At 43.7% G+C, this 20696-nt stretch overlaps 1 protein-coding gene across 4 annotated transcripts in view; it reads left to right on the top strand.

Annotated features, from left to right (window-relative positions):
- Nucleotides 1–20696, top strand: part of LOC144668385 (zinc finger protein basonuclin-2-like) — a 530041-nt gene that overhangs the window by 142450 nt on the left and 366895 nt on the right. For 2 of the 4 annotated variants that reach the window (XM_078530379.1, XM_078530369.1), the window contains exon 1: nucleotides 14045–14220. The exons of the other annotated variants lie outside the window; for them this stretch is intronic. In XM_078530379.1, the coding sequence (XP_078386505.1) occupies nucleotides 14125–14220 (96 nt within the window). In that variant the 5' untranslated portion in view covers nucleotides 14045–14124. Of the gene's footprint in view, nucleotides 1–14044; nucleotides 14221–20696 lie in introns of those variants that run through there. 4 annotated transcript variants of the gene reach the window in all.

The raw sequence follows: 20696 nt of genomic DNA, 5'->3' as shown, positions 1-20696 counted from the left end.
CTGTGATCGTGGAAAGGACATGGGTGACTGAGGGGAGGGGAAAGGACAGGGAAGCTGATCAGAAACTTGACAACTCCCATGCTGTGCAAATGGAAAGTGAGCGGAGCCTCGTGTTGGACGGACGCAGGTGCTGCATGGGAGTGTGGTCAGTGGGTGGGCGGAGATGCAGGTCGGCTCAGATGGACAACTGAAAGTGACCCCCAGCAGGCAGCATTGAAAATACTCGGGATGGTGAGATGAGTGTGATAGATGAAGGCTCCATGTGTGTGGGAGAGAGTGCTTGCATGAGGCTCCGACAGGCATGACAAAATGTGTTCACCCGTGCAACCGCTTGTGATCAGAAATTCTTAACTTTTCTAGGCTGACCACTTCTTCTAGGTGCTGCCCTGACATCTGCAGCAGGGGTGGAGACAGCCTGTGCAATGGTCGGCCCTGTTGCCTCTGATGATATTGGCGTGGGTCCTCTGGAGAGCCGAGGCCTTGAGGGCCCTGGTTTGCTTTGGCTGACCCCCTGTGGGCCAGCTGCTCCCTCTGCGGTGACAGAGGATGAGGTTGAGGGGGGTCACAGGCAAAGGGGACTCGGAGGGATAGGACAGACTCTGAGATTCCTGGGTGGATGACCCAGGGGTGTCCAGCTGCCGCTCCTCCTCCCTTCGGGTGCTCGAGGGCCCTGGCCTGACTCCTTGAGGGGAAGGAGCACCTGGAGGGACATCGAGGTGTCCCATTTCCCTCTCACGTTGCCACTGCAGGAACTCACCCATGGCTCCCCCGATGGAGTGCAGGTCTGTACACATCTCCACATTCTGCTGGACCAGGGTCTCCATGGCATCTGCCATCCTCCCTGTGGAGATCTTCATACCCGCACATGTGGGCACCACTTCATCAGAGAGCAGGTGGACGCACTCCTCTGACTCACGTGCCACTCTGTTGAGGGCTTACGAAGAGTTGGAAGGCTGAATCCATAGACTCGGGCCTGACGGATGCCTCTTCCCCAGCACTCCTCCGAGTGCCGGGGAGCTCGGCTGACCCTGCCTCCTCCTGCTGCGGACAGGTGTCTGTGTGGTGACCACCAGATTGTGAACCCAAGCCTGCTCTAGATCTAGGTCTCACCAAGGTGTGTGTCCCTGCGCTGGTGGAGGGTGTGGGTAAGCGCTGTGATGGGTCACCCAGGCTGCTTATTTCCAGCTCTTCAATGGAGGAGGTGTCCTCTTGGCTGGAGGTGAGGATGTGGATGGAGATGAGGGACTGGCTGGCTGAGGGTGTTGGTCACTTGGCTGAGCTCCCTGTGAACCAAAGTAGAGATAATTAGTGCTCGGCAGCAGAGTCAAAAGCAGGAGAGAGAGCACTCACAGTTGCTTGAGAGAGGGATGATGTGGTGTAGGATCCTCATGTGGGCATTTGCTGCCAACCCCACCATCACCACAGACACGGTCCATGTTCTCACCAGTCAGCATGATGGCCGCTCCTCAAAGTGAGTGAGGGGCCTAATGTGGACCACTCCACCCCCTGGTCTGGGACCCCTCCCTGCTGTTGTGAGCCAGCTTCTCCTGCATGGAAACAGATGGAGAGAGTGTGAGCAGGACACATGGCACTGAGTGGAATGTTTGTGTGGTGAGTGGAGCCATGGACAGGATGTGGACACGAGCTCCAGAGGATATGAGCCTGATGGAGATGTGAGGGTGTGTGTGAGAGTTAGTGGTGTTGGCCCTTGAGGTGTGAGATCCCTGTGGATGTGTGATGGGTTTGTGAGTGTGTGAGTTGAGAGTGATGAGGTGGTTGACTTACCCTGGTGGAACTGATGTGAGCATTCATCCCCTTCCTGCACTGGATGGCTGACCTCCTCTCTGCTCCATTGGCGCTGACCACTGCCCCTGCCTCCCAGGCCGGATTGATGACTCTGCTGGACCTCCCGTGGCCAGAGGAATTTGCAGTGGCCTTCCACTGCATCCAGGCGATGCTCCAGAGAGGCGTCACTAAATTTTGGGGCTGCCGTCACTTTTGCTTTTGGGACCATCTGTCGCCTGGAGCAGCCCTGGTCTGTAGACATGACGTTGGCTGCGCTCTGGTGCGCTTTAAATATGGTGCCCAGAGTGAGGAAGAGCTGAGGTCACAGTGTGACAGGCAAATCCGAGCCCGTCCGCCAGCGATCCGGTCTGTTTCCCCTGAATGCATTATTAATGAGGCAGGCGCGCCAGGAAGGGGAGGACACAGCTTGAATATGTGGCATTGCGGCTGACAGGTAAAACCTCACCTTTCACACTCACTACCACACCTAGTGCAAAACTGGGCCGATTCCGCCCACAGTCCCAAAACATAAGAATCCTAGAAAACCTCGCTTTTGTAACAGGTCATTAATATAATACAAGTTATTCAGAAAATTCCATTCATGTTGTGTAATTTTTGGGTTCGAAGCATGTCTTTAATTCACTCCATTTTGCAGGTTCCTGAACTTGCAGAGCAATAATTTTGCATTGTTGATTTTGTTTTGTTGATCAGAACTTGTCTTGAATTTTGATTCAATAATTCACAATAATCTCTATCGCAAACTGATAGCAAACTGGAGATGATCAACATTGCAGAACTGCAAACCAAGGGTCAGAATCCCCAACAGCTGGAGCTCCCTGTACCCAGAGCAGGTCAACAGTTCACTTTACCCTGTTTATTCAAACTAAAGCCAGGACGTTCTGGAAATAGCCAGCAGGTCAGACAGCCTCCATGGTGAGAGAAACAGAATTAAAGATTCAGGTCGGTGACCTTCCATCAGAACTGGAAAAAGTTGGGGTAACAGCTTTTAAACAAGTATCGAGACAGCCAAAAAACAAAAAGGAAGGGTCTGTGAAAGGGTGGAAGACAGGAGAGAATCAATGGCAAGAGGGATGAGGCAAAAAGGGTGATGATAATGGGTGAAGTAAAGAAACAAAGGATAAGTTTAGAAGAGGTGCAAATGGGCAACAGCAGAATCATGACTGGTGTCCAGAAAAATAAGAGCATTGTTTATGAAGTTGTTGAACTCAATGTTGGGTTTCAATGTAAAGTACATAATCGAAAGATGAGGCAGTATTCATCAAGCTTCTGCTGAATAGTCTATTACTGTGCTCCAGGCTATATTACTGAAGCATATAAACACTGCCAACTCTGTAAAAGGCATTTAAGCAATGCAAGTGTTAAACCTGTGCAGCACTCAGTTTGTTAAGAGCCACCTAAACATGCCACATTTACATAACAGTCCAGTAGGGGGAACAGGGCTTTTGCTGTTCCTTGGACAGATTTATTTACCTGAAGTAAGTGTTAACCTTTTTACCATGCACTAATGGAGGGTTAAAGAGGAGAGGAGCAAAGCAAAGCAAAAATCCATGGGGCTTCAACTGGGACCAATAGTTTTTTCAGGAACTACACACCCTCCTAACACCTCCATAATAACAGGCAGGAAGCACATACATATTTCCAGGCACTGCCCACCATTTTGGATGAGGACAAGCAAGAGGCCACGCCTGGAATTTTGTCCTTTGGATATACCTGAATAAGGAGCTGAGCAGTTGCTTTTGGTCCCTGCTGCAACTCTGCTTTTCTCCGGGACTGAGAAAACCAACTGTAAACAGTGCCCAATATAAAGTTAAATGCTCATCACACTCATCGTTGCTGCTGGTCACAAGATTTCAGACAACCATGCCCCACCCAAATCTCAATTCTTCCCTCTCTCCCAGCAACCACAAGACCATGGGCTAAATCTTACCCTGTGTCGGGCGGGGAGGGGGTGGGAACCGATCGCCTCCCGGGATCGGGGTGTGCGCTGTCATTTTACATTAAAGCCCACTCAGCGTAATACGCGGCCGGTAGCACTGAGCACTCCCTGTGCGGGCGGGGGGGGGTGAGCAGGGAGAGTCGGGGCCTGCACTCTTTCACACATGAGCACGATAAAGCGCAGAAATCTCCCTGAGGCACAGAGCTTCCTCAGGGAGATTAAGTTGATAATGAAACTTCTCAATAAATGACCTAAAAAAATTATTTAAACGTGTACCCTCATGTGACAGCGTGCACCTGCCGTCACATGAGCTGGGACATGTTTGTGCATTTTGCAAAAATTATTTAGTTATTTTATTAAACCTTCAGGAAACCTCATCCCGCCCGTGGATGAGGTTTCCTGGAAAACGCGAAGGCCGCCTGGGCTCTTCGCCTGCCCGACAACCTTCAGGTTGGATGCGTAGCAGTGTTAATGACATAAGTGACTTTCTTAATGGCCCTTAACAGGCGTTTGACAGTTGGGCAGGTGGACAGCCGACTCTGATGCACGCCTGCCGAACACAAGATCGGAATGACACGCAGCGAAGTCAGGACGCACGCCCGACATCATCTTGCGTCATTTTATGCGTCGGTCTGTCGGGCCCGCCCGCACATACCCGACGGCAATATTCTGGCCCATGCCTCCCTCTGATCCTCCCCCTGACCCCATCCCAGACAATGAAACCCTCCGAACTTCGACCTTACCCTCTCAACCACACTCTCACCCCTCCGAGGCCCCCAGTCCTGAGCTGAGGCTTCCGCCTCTGCCTGCGGCTGGTATTGATCATTGTGTGTGTGTGTGTGTGTGTGTGTGTGTATCGGTTTATGTGTGTGTGTGTCTATGTGTGTGTCGGTGTGTGTGTGTGTGCCAGTGTGTGTTTGTGTTTGAATGTCTGTTTGTGTGTGTGTGTGTGTGTGTGTGTGTGTGTCAGTGTGTGTGTCAGTATGTGTGTGTGTCGGTGTGTGTGTGTGTGTCGGTGTGTGTATCGGTTTATGTGTGTGTGTGTCTGTGTGTGTGTCGGTGTGTTGGTGTGTGTGCCAGTGTGTTGGTGTGTGTGTCAGTATGTGTGTGTGTGCGGGCGTGTGTGTGTCGGTGTGTGTGTGTCGGTGTGTGTGTTGGTGTGTGTGTCAGTACGTGTGTGTGTGCGGGCATGTGTGTGTTGGTGTGTGTGTGTCGGTGTGTGTGCCAGTGTGTGTTTGTGTATGTGTGTGTGTGTCAGTGTGTGTGTGTCAGCATGTGTCGGTGTGTGTGTTGGTGTGTGTGTCGGGATGTGTGAGTGTGTGTCGGCGTGTGTGTGTCGGTGTGTGTGTGTCGGGTGTGTGAGTGTGTGTGTCTGTGTGAGTGTGTGTCGGCGTGTGTGTGTCGGTGTGTGTGTGTCGGTGTGTGTGTGTGTCAGTGTATGTGTCGGTGTGTATGTGTGTCGGTGTGTGTGTGTGTGTGTCACTGTGTGTGTGTCGGTGTGTGTGTGTGTGTGTCACTGTGTGTGTCGGTGTGTGTGTCAGTGTGTGTGTCGGGGTGTGTGTGTGTTGAGATGTGTGTGTCGGTGTGTGTCGGTGTGCGTGGGGAGGTGGGTGGAGGTGGTGGTGATGGCTGTGGGGGATGCATACACAAACAAAGGCTTCCAAACATAATCCCTGCAATGCTTTAAACTCCTGTGAAGTGGACCACATCGAGCGATGAACTCTCCCGCCAAAAATTTCTGGGTTCAATCTGTTTATTCCAATTAGATTTGTTTGAGAGAAATCACTTTTGCTGTGATGGGGTTTCTGTATTAAACAAACATATTGGGAGGGCCAGAACATCGTGAACATGCAGGAGCATTTGAAGGTTTATGACTTTACAGCCTAAACAGGCCAACGAAAAGGCCAATGTCTCTTTAAAACTGCATGAAACAGATCATTCAGTCTGTGTGAAAGGACAGCTCACAGATTTCAGCATTCTCTGACAGGGTCTTCTCTGATTTAAAGAAACATGCAATATAATACTGTCTCACAAAACACCACGTAGAACTACACAGGCTGGGTGATGGTTCCTTTTTGGTCACGGAGTGGAAGGGGGGTCGTGTAAAAAATGTTTTAATTAAATAGTCTTTTATTGTGCCTTATTAATTTCAACATTTCTCCCTTTCTCCCATCCTGTTTTTCGCTCCATAATATTTTTTGACTCATACGTTATAATGCTACATATTGAAGGGAATGTGACATTTATGCAAATCAGTTCTGTAATGAAAGCATTTGGAAAAAAAACTGCTGCTCTTTTCATAATAATTATTCATTTGAAAATGGGCCTTTAGGGCTCAGTAACATCAGGTTTAGATTAGTGTAATTTTTTTTAGCTGCAGTGGAATTCTCTTAAGATAATCTGTGATTAGGATAAACTTTATTTAAAGTGCCAGACATTTTTAGGTGTGTGTAGATTATTTATAAACTATGAAGAAGCCTTGCAGTAAAGTCCTCATATACATCAAGGGAAAAGGTAACAAGAGTGCATTGTCTTCACAGGCACCATTAAACTGAAATGAAAATAGAAATATAGTATCCATTTCTTTTCTTGTTCCAAATCTAAATAAATAATTAAAACTTTAAATTAATTGTCGCGACCTGGAAGGCGCTGCCCAAAAGGGTGGGAAGAAACAGATTCAGTAGTAACTTTCAGGGGGAAATTGGATAAATACTTGAGGGGGAAACATTTGCAGGACTTTGTAGAGAAAGCAGGGGCAGTGAGACAAATTGGATAGCCCTCTGTGCCAGTGTAATGGACTGAATGCCTCCCCCCCCCCCCCCCCCCCCAGTGCTGTAAGATTCTGTTCCTAATTAGCAGTCAAATGTAGCAACTCACGATAAAAGTCTGCAAACAGTCGATAAGAGGACATACTTTGCTAAAATCCAAATAGTCAAGTTGACAGTAGGTGGGATTTATCAAGTAATGGGCACAAGAGCACCGGCTTCCTGGATTTATTTGGCTATATTTAACCAAATCTTTTTCCAAATCATTATTGGTTGGATTTGAAACCTGTGAAATGAGAACTGATTATGAATAATCAGTCAGCAATTCCATTACTTTCTTTGAAGAACTTCAAAAAAAGATATAATATAGAGTACCTGACTTGAATCAGACTCCAAAATCACCTCTGGTTACCTGCAAGTTAAATTCTTGTCGTGTGACATTCCAGCAAAATCTTTCATGGAATCTTCTGCTCCCCAAAATGATGCAGTGTCGCTGGCCCCTAAACGTGTTTGAGACTCCCGTCTCCTTTTTGCATCGTTGCATCTGGGGCAGGGAGTTATCCTCAAACTGACACGTAAGAATTTTGTTTCATTAAATATTCTATAAATATTGGACATGACAAATAGTTGATCTATTTTAAGAGGATGGCCAGGCAACCAGTTTCCGTTATCCACCCACCACCCCCACCCCCCAACCACGCCTCCCTCCTTCCAACCCTATATCTTTGCTACAGTCAACAAAATGGACAGGGGATTAAAGGGTTATAGAATTAGTCTAAAATGTCTGGTCTTTGCTATGCTGAAACCTGTCTAATGACTTGCACTAATGGTCTGGAGTTTTGCTATTTATCCTGATGTCCAGAGTCCTTAGGTCAGTCAGTGGCCACAGGCTGGGTAGACACTGGAATAAATTCTCTCATTTCACTAGAAAGAGCAGCCAAATGACTGAGACCTGTATCGATGTATCTCGCACAAATTATTCAGAAGATGGCAGGAGAGGGAGCTCTGGAAAGTAATGCAGAATGATAGATACCAGTGCTAGGTGGAATGTGCTGATCTTTTGTTTAGTCCCCCAGGTTAATCCATGTGACAGCTCAAAGTCTCTGCATGCCTCCTCTTGGCATTCAGCAACGAGGCCTGTGACATTGACTATTCGAGATTAATAATAGATTACTGTCTGATTGACTCTTGCTGTGCTGAATGCAATTGGTGATTTGTGATTGGCTTCTTCTAAGTTTTCCCCATACTTCATAAATATCGGTTATTAAAAAGTAGCAAAGGGAAAGTCTGAACTGTTAGCAGGGAATTCCACAAGCTCATATTCTGTGAATGAACAGTAACATTTGAATAATTTATTACGGTGCCTGAAATCTGCCAGAATGCTCACAGGGTTAATTACTTGTAGTGTGAGTTTAAAAGTTTCCTCTTAACATTTGGAGCATTGTCACAAAGTTAAACATCTTTCCCAACATTCTTATTTGGACTAAATTGATCAAGTGTAACTTCCATCTTTACACCAGTAGATCCAGAATTTCCAAGCTCCTCTCCCACATGTTCTGCTGGCTTTTGAACTTTTAGATATATTCCTCACTCAAAAGGTTACCCGGCTTTCACTGATTGTAATACAGCTGGTGCCTCGTGTTTTACTTAAATTGCCTTTCAGCCTCATTACAATCAAAGTTGTTCGAATAATGCATTTTCTTCATCAATTGTGCCTCTCCAGCTAACTCACTGTTAGCCTCTCTCTGCCCCCAGTGCAACATGTAACAGCAAATAGAAAAATAAAGTTATTAAAGAACTTCCTTTCCTGGGTGAATTTGAAAAGGTTTTGGGGTTCATACATTTCTGCAACAATCAGGGCCATGTGAGTCAGGGCAGAAACGCCTTGCGCCTATTGTACAGTGAAAAGGACATTCAGTACTCTGAGGACTAATGTGCCATTTGCCAACACTTCTGTGGCTCTGCAGGATGACTGATGCAATGAAGAGCAGACGATGAGGGTTCAGGCTTTGATTTTGCTGCAATGTATGTTTGGTGCAAGGGCATAAGGAATAATGAGAAGTGACTGTTGCCGATTCCTGTTGGCACAATATTCCCTCACATATTGGCATCAATTTTAGATGACCATAATTGCACATGCTACGCAATCATTCTTTTTTTTTACAATCTGTTTCATTGCACAGTGTCCATCAGCAGTTAAATCAACAACATTTACTCTGCCACAGTTTATGAAGTCAACACTCCCAGCTCCATTGGGTTATTTTACTCTGCAATAACTCTTTACTTAAAATGTTGTTCTGAAAATGACAAATGTTTCTCACATTTTGGGAATGATGTCAAGGCATTGGAGAGGGTGCAGAGGAGATTTAATAGAATTGTACCAGGGACGAGGGAGTTCAGTTATGGTGGAGAAATGAGCCTTTTTCATCTTATAGCAGAGAAGGTTAAGGGGAGATTTGACAAAGGTGTTCAAAATCATGTGGAGTTTTGATAAAGGAAGGAAGGAGAGACTGTTTCCACTGGCAGAAGGTTTGATAACTAGAGGACATAGATTTAATGTATTTGGAAGAAAAACCATTGGGAAGGTGAAGAGGAATTTTTTGACACCACAAGTTGTTGTGATCTGGAACGTGCTGCTTGGAAGGCCGGTGGGAGCAGATTCAATAGTAAGTTTCAAAAGGTGGAACTTGAAAAGGAAAGATTTGCAGGGCTATGGGAATAGTGCAGAGTATTGCAACTAATTGAATAGTTCTTTCAAAGAGTCAGCACAGGAACAGTGGGCTGAATGGCCTCCTTCTGTGCTGTACAACTCTGTGATTCTCTGAAATCTGACAGTTCTGCTTTGCACTGATTTCTGACCAGTGACAATCTGCATTGACATAAAGAGCACACCATGTATTTTTAGACAGACAGCAATGAGTCTGCTCTCTTTGGTTAACTCCCCCACTTTATGTACACATGTGCAAGTTTTCTGGAGAATGTTTTTCCTCCCGGGAGCAGCATTTTCCTACCTAACAACAGTGAATGTGCTTTCAGAAGGAGCTCCGTGTGTGAAGCACTTTGATGCAAGCAGGCTCTACAAGAAAATAGGTTTTGTTAATTCATTTCATTTTCTCTTTTTAATCAGGAGGGGGGGAGTGAATATCAGATTGCTTGAGTGTTTGGAAAGCTGTAGACTGGACATGGATTTCCACATCCAGGACTGCCCGAGACACATCAAAGTCCAGTGTGATGGAGAGATGGAGAATGCTGCTCCTGATTTTGCAGTCGTCACCCCTCTTGACCAGGTTGTTGGTTAAGGGTTAGGGTCTGATATGTTTCTAACCACATTTCATTCCAGTATTCCAATAAAGAGGGATTGGAGTGATGTTACACCCACTATTTTTTCAGCATAAGAGAGTAGATATGGATAAAAGGTGGAGGGGTTTGAAGACTGATTCACTCTCTTATCCCTCATGTTACCACTGCCATCAGGATGTCCCAACTTGCACTGCAGCAAATAAAGTCCACCGCACAGGTCATTGGAAGAAAGACTAGCATTTATATAGCGCCTTTCATAACCTCAGGACAGCCCAAAACGCCTTACAGCTAATGAAGTATTTTTCAAGTGCAGACAAATGTGCAGCCAATTTGTGCACAGCAAGCTCCCACAAACAGCAATGCGATAATGGCCAGGGAATCAGTTCTGGTAATGCTGGTTGAGGGTCGGTTGCTGATCGGGACATCAAGGGGAGATCTCCCTAGTCTGGGCCTTGCACTGCGTGTAAGTCATTCCCTGGCCATTCCCAGTGTGTGTGTGTGTGTCCAGTGTCCAGGTTGGCAGTGCCGTGCCCCGGGACTGGAAAATAGGGACAGTTTCACACGACAGTGCAACAAAACTATCCCTGTCACCAGACCCGGGTGTAACTGGGCTGGAACTGCCCACAGGAACCTGGGCGAAACGGTGATGATGACCCCGTTTTCTGAAAGTGAGCGGTGAAATCTCTAAGCGGGCGATGAGAAGAGCCAGCCTCCTGGTGAACAGGCAGTGAAATAGTTAAATAGGGGAGGGCGAGGAACGGGGTTTAGCCAACGAGGCAGCATTGTGTCTGCACAGATCCTTGTCCAGTGTGTGTGCCTTTAGTGGGTAAGACGCAGCTGATTTCACTGTGAAATAGTTGGTGAAACAATGTTTCCTTAAGATATAGGGACAGCTGCAACACAAGCAAGTGTTTGCTCGCTTTGACCTAAATACAGAAAAGGAATATTTCTCCTTCTCCCTCCACCTTGGAGGTGACCTGATGGATCCTGTGCTTTATTGGTCAGTAACAGTTCTGTCCCGTTCAGCCATTTAGCAGCGTCTGTGTCACATAAGGAAACCACTGATCTTTAACCCATTTCCCTGCGAACCTCCAACTGACAGAGACAATACCCCATTCTGCTGACATGGCTGGGCAATCTCCCCAAATTATTAAACGGGGCATCGCTACCTTTATAGTTTTGTTTTAAAAAAAAAGCTTCCATACCAAACACGCATTCACTCTTTTTAAAACTGTGAAGTAAAAGTTTTTGAAGTGTTCAGAATGATTTCCGATGGCGAGCACCGGATTTTCTAGCATCATTGCAATTTGTTAAAAGTTTCTGCTAAAGATTCGGGTTTCTGGCTGATATCTAATCAGGATTGGCGGATCGAAGGGCGACCAGGAGATAACACTACTTTCTTGTTAACTTTTAAATGGATGAATCGTTTAATAATTTGTCTGTTTTGGGGGGTTGTAATGCTTTCATTCTGTTCCCAAAAATTGGGAAACAAATTGAAATTTTTTTTTTATTTAAAAAAAACGAGCGTGAGTTTCGAATTACTTCCGGAAAAGAAGCGTTATTATTGTCAGAAATAGAACATAAAGAGGAAATGGCAAAAGGAGAGTTTTGGCTGGACACTGTTACAGACAGTAATCGGTGCAAAGGCTGATCATTCAGTCTGAATAAGAAAAATTACAATCGATGCATGGAATTTTTAAAATTAACAATATGTTAAAAAGCAAAACATTTTCAGGAAAAAAATATATCGTTTCTCTGCACACGATAATATATTTTTAAAAAAAATAATTGTTCCTAAAAGCCTATCGATTTTGTGAGATTGCGGAGTCTGTCTAAGCATACGAACTAGACTCAAACCTTGTTTACCTGACACAGATGTAACCAGTGAATATTTTACACAGTGGGTACCGGACAGTGACAGGAAAGCTGCAGGCTCGTCTCGACAGTGAATAGAATGATCCCAGTAACTGCTACCCCTGCCTTACCTCTGAACCCAAGTTGTCCCATTTCAGTGGAAGTTACTCCAAGATTCTTGGCGTCAATTAGTTTTGTGTGATTGTAAAATGCGAAATGGAAATCATTTCAATCACTGCACTTTGTGAAGGTTTGCTGTGTTCCGTTGAATTGTGTTTTGGTTTTTTAAAAAAAATCTTTCTTTTAACTACAGGGGCAGTTTTGACAAATTAAGCACTTTCGTTTTCTGTAGCTCATAGTCTCATCTGTGCTACCACAAAAATCAGAGGTTGCGGCCCATTTAGTTTTTAATGAATAGTATAATTCTCAGGTACAGTGGCCCTGTGTTATTTCTTGCCGAATGTGAGGCATGGAAAACAGGTACCAAACCATAGCTCAGCAGTGGCTTTGTATATATAGCAAAAAGTGTTGGAGGGTTTACAGATAAGAGTTTGGATGATGTAAAGCTTGGAGATTCTTGCACATTCCTGTATGACAAATGGCAGCTTTCCCTGGAAAGATTCAGACAGCCATCCTCAGTGTCTGGCTTACTCTGATGTTAATGTTCACACTATAACAAAGTTAGCATCAACAAAAAAAAACCCAGCACAGGAACATTTCCCCAGCACAGAGACCTTGCTGGTATCTTATTGTTGAACACTCTTGGTTGGGAAGCCTAGAACTGGATGTATTAGTTAGTCAGCCTAATAATCCCTGCACAGACTTTATTGATTTTTCTAAGGGCAAGTTTATGAAGTAAATAAACTTGGAGTTGGTATCTTAATAAACTGCTTTGCTCAGCCTGTCACATTTAGTTATGGGGCTGCAGCGTTTAAGAAAAGAAAAGGCTAATTCTAATACAGAATGTTCACAGCAGGGGTCCAAATTAGCCCTTTGTTTGGGAATGCTAGCTCACTTCAGCTTGCTTTGAGAGTATTCCTCCGTTTTATCCTAATGAGTTGCAACACTGATAATGTGGCTGATGATCTTCCATTGATTTCACTATCACTTGCTTGTCTGGTAATTGATCCGTTGCTGAGCTTCCTAGTTAATTATATCGGCTTTGACATGGCCCCAGTCTAGGGGGAATTTCAAGTCTTGCAGAATAACAGTTTTAATAAGGGAGTCCATTACTGCAGGTGCTGCTGCTGCTACTGCAGGCTGTCTAGGCTGGGAGGACTGCGGGACAGAGAGGGAGAGCTAGAGCGTGCTATTGGCAGTGTCCTTTAGCCTCACAAATAACAGCCATTAGCAGGAAGGTCAGAAGCAGAGTATGCAGCTTGACTGGAGAACTGAGTGCCACTTCAGAAATCAAGAGGGTAGCTAATTTTTAAAGGGAGACAGAACGAGGGAGAGGAGGTTTGAGAGTGCAGCTACTGTGTGGCATTATTGATCGCAATGAAAATTTCACCTATGGGATCTTTTCTTGGACCAAAGGTGGACATTGGTGCAATAATCCTGGGCTATTTTATTTTATTTTTGATGTGTGTTTTTGTGTATTTCTTTTCTAAACCAGCATTTTCTGCCTTGATGCTTTTTAATCTAATGGCAGTGAATTGAATGTAGTCAAGAGTGCATGTGGAGGGAAAGTTTGTAGGAAAGCTTTTAGGGAGAGAGAGAGAGGGGAATGTGCATTTGTGTCACTATTGTGTACATTTGCTCATTATTTCTCATTGACACACTAATGACACAGAGCTATCACTCGAGTGCTTTCTACTGTGCCATAGGGTGAGGTTCCATTATCGAGCTCCAGCTTTAAAGAAGCAAGGGATTGTCAGAAAATGCCATAGATTTTTTCCCCTCCTGATCTCTAAATTCCTAAATTGTTCAGCTCCGAGTTGCTGAATGTAATTCCCCTGCTCACCCCCCCCTCCCCTCCCACCCCTCCCTGCCTGTGTGGAGTTGCCACAGGATGTCATTCTGTGCCTGCCAGTAAGGCTAGAGCTTTGAGTTCTTTGCGCTGTTATCCAATGACATCCAGTCACTGGGAGGGTGAGCTGATGGTCAGGTCTCATCCGTGTTGCCTGCACACCTGACTGGCAGCTGTTAAGCTGTACAGGGCGTGCTTTGGGAGTCACAGTCTATGCATAAATGATCGGGGTATCTGTTCAGGAGGTGCGAAAGGAACACTGACCCCCCCAAGGAAAGCACGATTGCAGCCAGATTCTTAACTGCACATCTTGCTACTAACAGCCAAGAGGCTCAAACACCCACCAATACCTTGCAGTCAGGAGCAGCAGAAGGGAATGTGAGGGAGAGAGAAAAAAAAGTCAGAGAGAGAGAGAGAGAGAGAGAGTGTGTGTGTGTGTGTGTGAGTCAGAGCAAGCGACTTCACTTTAAGAGACTTAAGTACCCAACTACTCCATGCAGTTCAGCACAAGAGCAGCATCCACAGAGCCTGGTTTCATGGGGACATGGCAGAACTCCGAGACTAACCTGCTCTTCAGAATGTCCCAACAGGTGAGTTTGATTTAAATTCTATTTTTTTTTTGCATGTTTTTGTTTTGTTTTCTTTCCCAGTTTATTTTTTCTCCATTCAGCCTGCTGTAGTGTTATTTTTTGGTATAGATTCATGCCATTTTATTGTCACTGAGCAGCTGTGTTGCTGTGACTGGTTTGTGCACGCCTGCGCTCATTACCTCCCTAAGAGCACGTCTCTGCTTAGTTTGAGGAAAAGGAGGAAGAAAATCAAAGTGCAGCAGGAACTGGTAGCTGTAAAGTTTCACATAGAGTTCCAGAAAGGCTTGCCGTTGAGTGGAGTTGATTGTACCTCGAGTGCCTCCAATAAACAGCACCGCGTCCCGTCTCCCCCGACTGACAGACCTCAGCTGAAACTGATAGTAGGTTGAGGGGCCTCTCTGAGTTCTTTAATTGGCTTCATGTGGTAGAATGCAGGTTTATATGCTGCGGTGAGGGTCGGAGTGTTGAACTGCAATCCATGCCAGAGTTCAGCAGTGGGATCATTAGTATCTTGTGCAGAGACAGTTTCTGTTCTTAGGTTTCTCGTTTTCTCTCTCTCTCTCTCTCCATTCTCCTACCCTTCTCTCTTGTCCGAGTAATATCTTGGCTTTTCCCCCAGTGTTATGTCTGCATTAGGGGCTGCTTTACAAGCAGCTGAGACTTGGCATGCTCCTTCTGATGGGAGAGCAGAAATCTTGTTGCAGGGCCAGTAATAACTGATAATTAATCACAGAAGTGGGTGTCTCTGTACCAGGCACTCACTGATACGTGCCCTGCCTGCTCCCTGGTCGTCTTGCAAAATTGTTGGCTCCGCTGAATGAAAGCAATAGTTTCTTCTTGGATGCAGCTCAAACAAGGGCAGGGAAGTTCAAACTCAACCTTTCTACAGGGTTGTTCCTCTCTTCCAGTGTTCTGACATGTGGAATTCTTGCCTAGTTTGGTCATTAGGAATAGAAGAGACAGCCCAGCAGTGAAGACGTTCACTGCAGCCTAGTACTCATCCAGCTCACAACAAATGAAAATACTAGTAATGATGGTTAATAAATTTATTGTCCCATTTTTAACTATTTGGTACTCCATCTCTTTTCAAGCAAGACTCTTAACTATTTGGGATATATTGATTTAAAGCAGGTGAATTTTGTTTCCTGTAGAGGGACCCCAGTTACTGCTTTTAGAAGAGTGCACCCTATGCTGCTCCACTCACTGAGCACAGGCGGACTCTACCTTCTCTTCACCCTGCCTCTTGGTCAATTGTTTTTTTGGTAGAGGATATTTACTCTTTGGGTGGATTGCTTCCCTGCAAGCAGCAAGGGACAGAAACAATGGGTAGCAGGAGAATATAGCTCTTCCAAGCTCTGGCCCCTCTGTCTGTAGATGGCTTGAACAAACTGCTTTTGTGTGCTGCGATGTTAATCCCCATTTTGAGACTTGCAGGCGTGCATCGTTATCCTTCCAGTCAGTACAGGTTCACTTTGGAAGGAGAGCTTTCATGTAGTGAAAGCAAGTGGAACAGATGCGACAGCATTCTGCAAAGTGTTACTGAGTAATGTAGTGAGACTGAGACAGCGCAGGTAGAGGAGAGCAGTTGGGCTCTGGCTTTTTAATGCTTATTCTGGGTTGTCTTTACATGAGATCAATAGCATTATCAGTGCCGTGAAGAAATGTGAGAATTCCTGTAAAAGAGTAATTTTATATTAAAATAATATGATAAATTGGGAATAGGAAGCACCATGTTTCAATCATTGGCACATCTAAAATTATTTATGTATACACTAAAAGAAGAAAACTTACTTCTTTGTAAAGAATTTGTCAAAAATTCTATGGAACCCAAATAGATTATTTGAATTCCATGCGAGAAGATACTGTTCTGCAATTCCTTGAATGCAGTGGGATTTGGTTAAAAGAGCTACAAGGTTTTCTAAGACAATGAAGTATCCTTTTTGCTTTGTGGAGTTGTATCCCTCGCACAGAGTTCTTGATTTTGAGTGTGGATGGTTGAATTTTGCGATTGAATGATACTTTGCAGGAGAAGCACTGGTGAAAACCGACTTTCTTGAATCACAGATTCCTCTTTATTACAGGGTGGGTGGTGGGGGAGGGCAGTTATTTTCAGACATAAATTACTCGCTTGACTCAAGACTGAGTTAAGGAGAATAAAGCTTCCAGAGCTCCCTGGTCGTAATCAGTGCAAGGGCTGCGGGATACTGGAATATTCTTTTTGTGTATTGATTAAATATGTCAAATAGCAAAAAAAAATTGAATGTTAATTGGCTTCATTAATTGTTACAATCAATTCCTGCAAAGTGAATATCTTTATTACTTAATTGTTTTTTACAGAGCAGGAATATGCACATAACTGGAATCCCTGTGGAAGAGTGCAAGGGATTTAATGTCACACAATCTCATGCCCAGTTTAAATTTGTAACAGTAGATTGTCTGCGATATAAATTGCTCGATGCTTTATGTTACAGTTAATATGGTTTTTTTTGACAGTAATAATGGAAGACACACACAGATGATAACTGTAGAAAGTGACTTTATGTAATTTGAGTTCTAAACAAGGGAAAATGCGTGACTGATACAAAACACAAATTCACTAAATAGGAATTCGCAGCCGGAATTAATAGTGAATGCAGATTTAAAGAATTGGGGTATGATTTCTCATGTCCTGCTCACTTTACATAAATATTCCTTCCCCTGGCATTCGCTTAAATGACACAGACTAAATTGCAATTTGAGATAGGTTTCTGTGCAGTGCAAGGACATTTTGGAGGTAGATTTTATTTTGTTGGTATGATCAATGAAAGTAATCAGTCCCTGCTAATGAATAACAGAAAATAAGTTTTTTTTTGTTGTTTAAAAACATTGAATTGATTCTTCAGAACAAAACCCATTGAACAACAGGAATACTTTGCAGCCCTGGAATTTGCATGCCTATTGAGCATTGAATCATTGGTGACTTGGAGAATAACACAAGACTGCAGAACTTTTCCCAATTTTCACAACTGGGGGTGCTGGGGCGGGGGCTGGTGGGGGAAACCACATTGTTAAGCTCCATGCGTTTGATGGAAAAATTGTAGTGAAGCATCGAGGGGTTAATTTGTTTGTGACAATTTAAATTTGTCTGTCAAATCGGAGTCTTATAACTTTCTATAATTACCTCAGAACTGATAGCTATTTAAAAACGAAAATGCTTTTCACTCCAAACTCCAAGGAGGGAATTCCTAGGAACATCAAAGAGGGAAAATTATTGAAACAAGCAATCATGCTTCTTTGTCCAAAAGTTATAGGTTTCCTGTAACCAAATCATATTTATGACTATGATATTTAAATACACAGATTCACATTGAATTTTGCCACACAAGTTGAAAGGCAAAAAGTGCCTGAGTAATGTGTTGCTGTCTGTGATCTTGTCGCAAATATGCTTTAGCCCAGGTGAGTTGCACTTGGAGAAGTGACGCAAGGAAGCAAATATTTTGGTTGTGAGCAATTAAATTTTAAATATCATGTCGTAAAAATAAATAAATGCTGCATCAGTACTGAAGATGATCAAATGATTGAGTGCTACTGTCATCAGTGAAACAGATAAATCATTTACTGTTTGGTTTGTTATGTAATAGAGAAATCAGAATTATTTTGGGAACATGTTATGCAGCCTGCACCAATGTTTGTGGAATATGAACTGTGCATTTACTAACTTCTGTCTGTCCTCAAGATTCTGATCACTCAGATCTAGTGGCTGCAGATCTGAAACACCAACGAAGGTTAATATTTGATTGCAGAATGAAAAGCAGATTGTTTTACAGGGAAATAAAACACAATTCAAGAGAAAGAATACAACTTAGTACAATATATAAAAAGAACAACTTTAAATATCACATGGACTAACAATCAGGTTGCTGTTTTCTGCACTTAATGGAAGCATCATCTTTTTTAAAAGAAATATAATTTAGCATAAATGATAAATTTAATGGGGTTATACTGGGCAAGTATTTTGAAGATCTATTTGTTTTGTGATTTTCTTTTGGGTAGTTTTGTTTACTTTTGGGTAAGCAGGGCATAAAAAGTGAAAGTGCGAGTGAGATGATTATAGTAGTAGTGGGTCAGGATGTAGCAATCACCTGTGACAGCAGGTATATGGGCAGCTGGAGATTGTATTCTCCTCACTCCATGTGTTTACATGTAAATGACCTAGGCTGTGGAAGGGATGGCCCACATTCCTCAGCAGATTTACATTTGAACTGCCGTGGCTAGATTTATTTTGCTTTTCCCAAGGAGAAGGTACCAGAAGACTCGGCTTTAATCCTATTTTTATTATTTCTTTACTTGTAAAAGTGTCGGAATGTTTCAAAGGGTCAGGCTTGCCTCAGGACCCCGATAACCCTGAAAAGAGTAACTGCTGAGGCAGATCTTTTGGGGGGTGGGGTGGAGGGGGGCTGCAGGGAGGGGGAGGACTGGGCGGCTTTTTGATCTGTCACAGGTTGAGACTGACCAGAGGTTCTGAGCCTCTGCCTCTGCTGCCAATAGACCTTTCCTGTGTGACATTCTGCCATTCTTGTTCTGTGTTTTTCACATCAGGAAGGTGATCTGGTTTTAATCTATGTATTGCTGCATTTTTTCCCCTGATTTCAAGACTGCTTAACTAGGCTGTAAAGTAATGTGCTTTCGATGGTCTTACACATATATTAAGTACAGATTTCTGAATTCACCAAAATAAGTTCAAATTGACCCATTTCCAAAGACACCTTTTGATGTTCTCGACAGTTCTTGACAGGTACCAGAAAATACAAAGGATGTACATAAGGTTTTCCACGTGAGAATCTGTGACAAAAATACTGAGAAGGTGGTAATGGGATCTTAAAACTTCAACACTGATTTAAGACATAGAGAAAAGAAGGTTTGAAACACCCAAGTCATTTTAAAACAGCTCAGCTTCTTTTTGGTAAAGTTAAGCAGCAGCAAAAGAAGCATTTTAAACAGCAAGGACTAAACTTCCTGCTGTTTTTTTTAAAATAACAAGGGGAAAGTGTCACCCATACTCTCTGAACCGATCATTAGTACTGTACTATAATTAAAGACAATCTTAGTGGAACATAAACATTAACCAATTAGCAAATTAAACAATAAAAGTCCTCTGCATTTGTACATTTTAAGTGTGTGGGATGGTGGGGGAGGGGGAAGTGAGTCAGAAATTAATAGAAAACAATTCTGCTCAATGTTTTTAGTGGTATATTGAAAGCCAAGACACCTAGCCTTCTGTTAGGTTATGGAAACAGACACAGGAGAGTCATACTCAGTCTTGACAATATCTCTGTTGGTTTAATTTTATTTTTGAGGTGGGTGGATTTGCAATTCTCCAGTGCATGATTATTTTAAATCTTGTGCCGGGTTTTGATTTCAACCCCACACTGGATGCATGAGCTATGTGCATCATTCTGCCAATGAGGCATCCGTTTCCCTAAGATTCTGCAGGCGCTTGACAAGAACTGCTCAGGCCTTTGTTAATTAGGAGAAATGACACAAATGATATAAATTAAATTCTGACTCCCACTCACTATTTTTGGGAACACTTAAGAAATAATGCCATCTTTATTACGTTTGAGCAGTAATATGAGATTAATGTTGGTCACCATTGTTCAATTAACCTTTTTAAGCTGGTCTGCCTGTACTGTGTGCATGGAGGAGGTGATGCTCTATGGTGTGCCTTTTGATTAACGCTCAGAGAGGAAGCTCTCGAGCAGAATGTTGCTGCAGTCTCCCACCCCAGTGTCAGATTTTGGAGCCAAGAGGTAACCTCAGTGACTAATTAGTGGCTGAGTAAGACATCTGGTAACTGGGCAGTTTTGTTGAGTGAGGATGTGTGTGTATGTGTGTCACTGTCGAGGCCAGAGATTACTAGGGCTGTTTGTGATAGTAAGAACTTATTCACTCAGGTCATTGTGACACAGTGGGTTAATTCAAGGAAAGGCAGGCTGTACACTCTGTACATTGATAACAAGCTGGTGTCATGGAACTGAACAAGAAACAAAAAAAATGTTCTTTTTAGATCTCCCAGCTTAATGAGGGAGGAACAAAATCTTGTTGTCATTCCTGGTTAGACTTTGACTGATCGTAATGTCTGATTCAGAGCGAGATGATACAGCCCCCACAAAAACTCGGCTGTCAATGATTGGATTTATTTTTATTTTTGACCCAGGACACAGCTACTTTTAACTCTTTATGACCACGAGCTTTCCTTTTGGCCTAAAAAGACATACTTTTCACTTAGTTTTTTTTTTAAAAAGTAAAAAGTTACCATTCTTTTAGCTATTTTTTTGGAAAGGTTTTTTATTTTGTCTCTCACGTTTGTTTTTCTGGCACCGTGTGATGTTTTTGGTGAAGGTGGGTGCGATTTCCCCCAGGCGAAAGCTGGCTGCTGAACTCTGAGTTGCTGATAGGCAGTTGGCCTCTGCAAGGGTAACTCATCCTCTGTAGGC

This window comes from Cetorhinus maximus, chromosome 2, assembly GCF_964194155.1.
Source record: "Cetorhinus maximus chromosome 2, sCetMax3.hap1.1, whole genome shotgun sequence".
Taxonomy (NCBI): domain Eukaryota; kingdom Metazoa; phylum Chordata; class Chondrichthyes; order Lamniformes; family Cetorhinidae; genus Cetorhinus; species Cetorhinus maximus.
Note: the sequence above shows the minus strand (reverse complement) of the source record. Positions and strands in the feature narration are given on the sequence as shown.